Genomic DNA, 1616 nt, shown 5'->3' on the forward strand with positions numbered 1-1616 from the left:
CCGCGTCCGCACTGCTGCGGGTGCTCGCCGGGCCTGGGGCAAGCCGCAGGCAGCACGTGCTGCTGGGGCGCGAGGTGCTGCCAGGCCCTGACCGACCTGTCGTAGTCCCCGTTGCACAGGGCGCGCACGGGGATGGTGAACGGCTGCCACACGGGGTTGAGCGTGTTCTTCACCACCTCCGTCTTGTGGCAGATGGTGAACCTGTAGGAGCAGCAGAGGGGCGGGCTGCGAGCGGCTGCGCGGGGACCCCCGCTCCAGCCCGGCCGCGCCCCACCTACGTGCCATCCTCATTGCTGCGGTAGAAGACAAGGAAGGGGTCCGACTTCCCGAAGAAATCCTTCTTGTCCAGCTTGTTGGCGCACAGCTGCATGGTGACCACGTCCTGTGGGCAGGGGCCAGTCAGCGCCGGGGCAGTCCGTGCTCACCTCGCCCCGGCACGCCTGAGCCTCCCCAGGCCCTGCCCTCCGCCGGGCCACGGTGGGGCTGTGCAGGGCAGCATGGGGCCGCGGGCATTCACGCTCACCCGGCAGTTACTCAGCTCCTCGGCCAGCACCACGATGGTCCCGCACTTCTTGCCCGGCACCCCCCTGGGCAGGGAGAGGAAGGTCTTGTCGGCCGCGGGCCAAGGACAGGCCGAGGCGCGGCTGCCCCGGGCTCCCGGCCCCGCCACTCACGTCAGCGCCTTCTCCAGGCGGCCTCTGCGGGACCCGATGACTTCGCCCAGCGCCACGAAGGCCTGTCCCAGGAAGTCCTGCGCCGGACACGGCTCGGGCTGAGCACCGCCGCCCCCGCCCTCCCCGGCAGAGCCGGGGCACTCCGAGCCGGGGCCCGGCTGTTCCCCTGGGCCGCCCGCCTGCCCGCAGCCGGCACGTACCTTCTGTGGGGCCCGGCGCCAGGCGGCGGAGAGACAGAGCGGGTTTGAGCCGGGCCGTGGGGCGGCCGGGCTCCCCCCACGGCCCCCAGGACAGACTCCTCAGTGACGGCAGGACCCCGCGCCGGCTCTGGCAGGCAGAGCCAAGGGAGCAGCCGCGGCCCCGCTCTGGGGCAGCCCGTGCAGCAAGCAGCGCTCAGCCCACCGCCAGGCTCGCCCCGGCAGGCAAGCCCTGGGCCGGGGCGGCCCCTCCCCTGCAAGGTGAGCTGCGACCTGGCTGCACTCACGTGTTTATAGATGTTGCAGCTCCTGGAGTCCACGTTGTAGCTTGGGAGGGGAGAGGAAGGCCGTGAATGCCGCAGTGGGACTAGGCAGGCACAGGCTGTGCCCCCTTCCTTTGCGCCCCGGAGCCCATGGGCTTGCGGCGCCCAGCCCCCAGGGCCAGAGGACGGCGGCTACATTGCCCCGTCCACCCCTCTGAGCACCTGGCCCCCCCGACGGCCCCGGGACATCAGCTGTCCGTGGCCTGCACCCCGCCAGCAGCGGGGGCTGCGCGAGGAGAGCGGCGAGGCAGCGGCTGGCGGGGCGGGGCGGGGGGGCCGGGGCCGGCTGCGCTCACACGTCGAAGCGCAGGTTCTGCTTCTCCTCGAAGTAGTAGTCCAGCACGAACTTGCGCACGAAGTCGGGGTTCAGGGTGTTGTCGATGACTTCGGTGCGGCCGAACTGCGGGCGAGGGGGTGTGGGC

The 1616-nt window shown here is 72.3% G+C and overlaps 1 protein-coding gene across 1 annotated transcript in view; it reads right to left on the reverse strand.

Moving 5' to 3' along the window:
* MTMR14 (myotubularin related protein 14) overlaps positions 1–1616 on the reverse strand; it is a gene marked incomplete at its 3' end in the record, with an annotated part of 56630 nt that overhangs the window by 7062 nt on the left and 47952 nt on the right. The window contains exons 19-25 of the mRNA XM_019504598.1: positions 1491–1611; positions 1159–1198; positions 875–877; positions 675–751; positions 524–587; positions 279–382; positions 97–201 (exon numbers count right to left, since the gene is read on the reverse strand). Coding sequence (XP_019360143.1) covers positions 97–201; positions 279–382; positions 524–587; positions 675–751; positions 875–877; positions 1159–1198; positions 1491–1611 — 514 coding nt within the window. The remainder of the gene's footprint in view (positions 1–96; positions 202–278; positions 383–523; positions 588–674; positions 752–874; positions 878–1158; positions 1199–1490; positions 1612–1616) is intronic.

Source organism: Gavialis gangeticus, unplaced genomic scaffold (assembly GCF_001723915.1).
Source record: "Gavialis gangeticus isolate Ggan-Ray unplaced genomic scaffold, GavGan_comp1, whole genome shotgun sequence".
Taxonomy (NCBI): domain Eukaryota; kingdom Metazoa; phylum Chordata; order Crocodylia; family Gavialidae; genus Gavialis; species Gavialis gangeticus.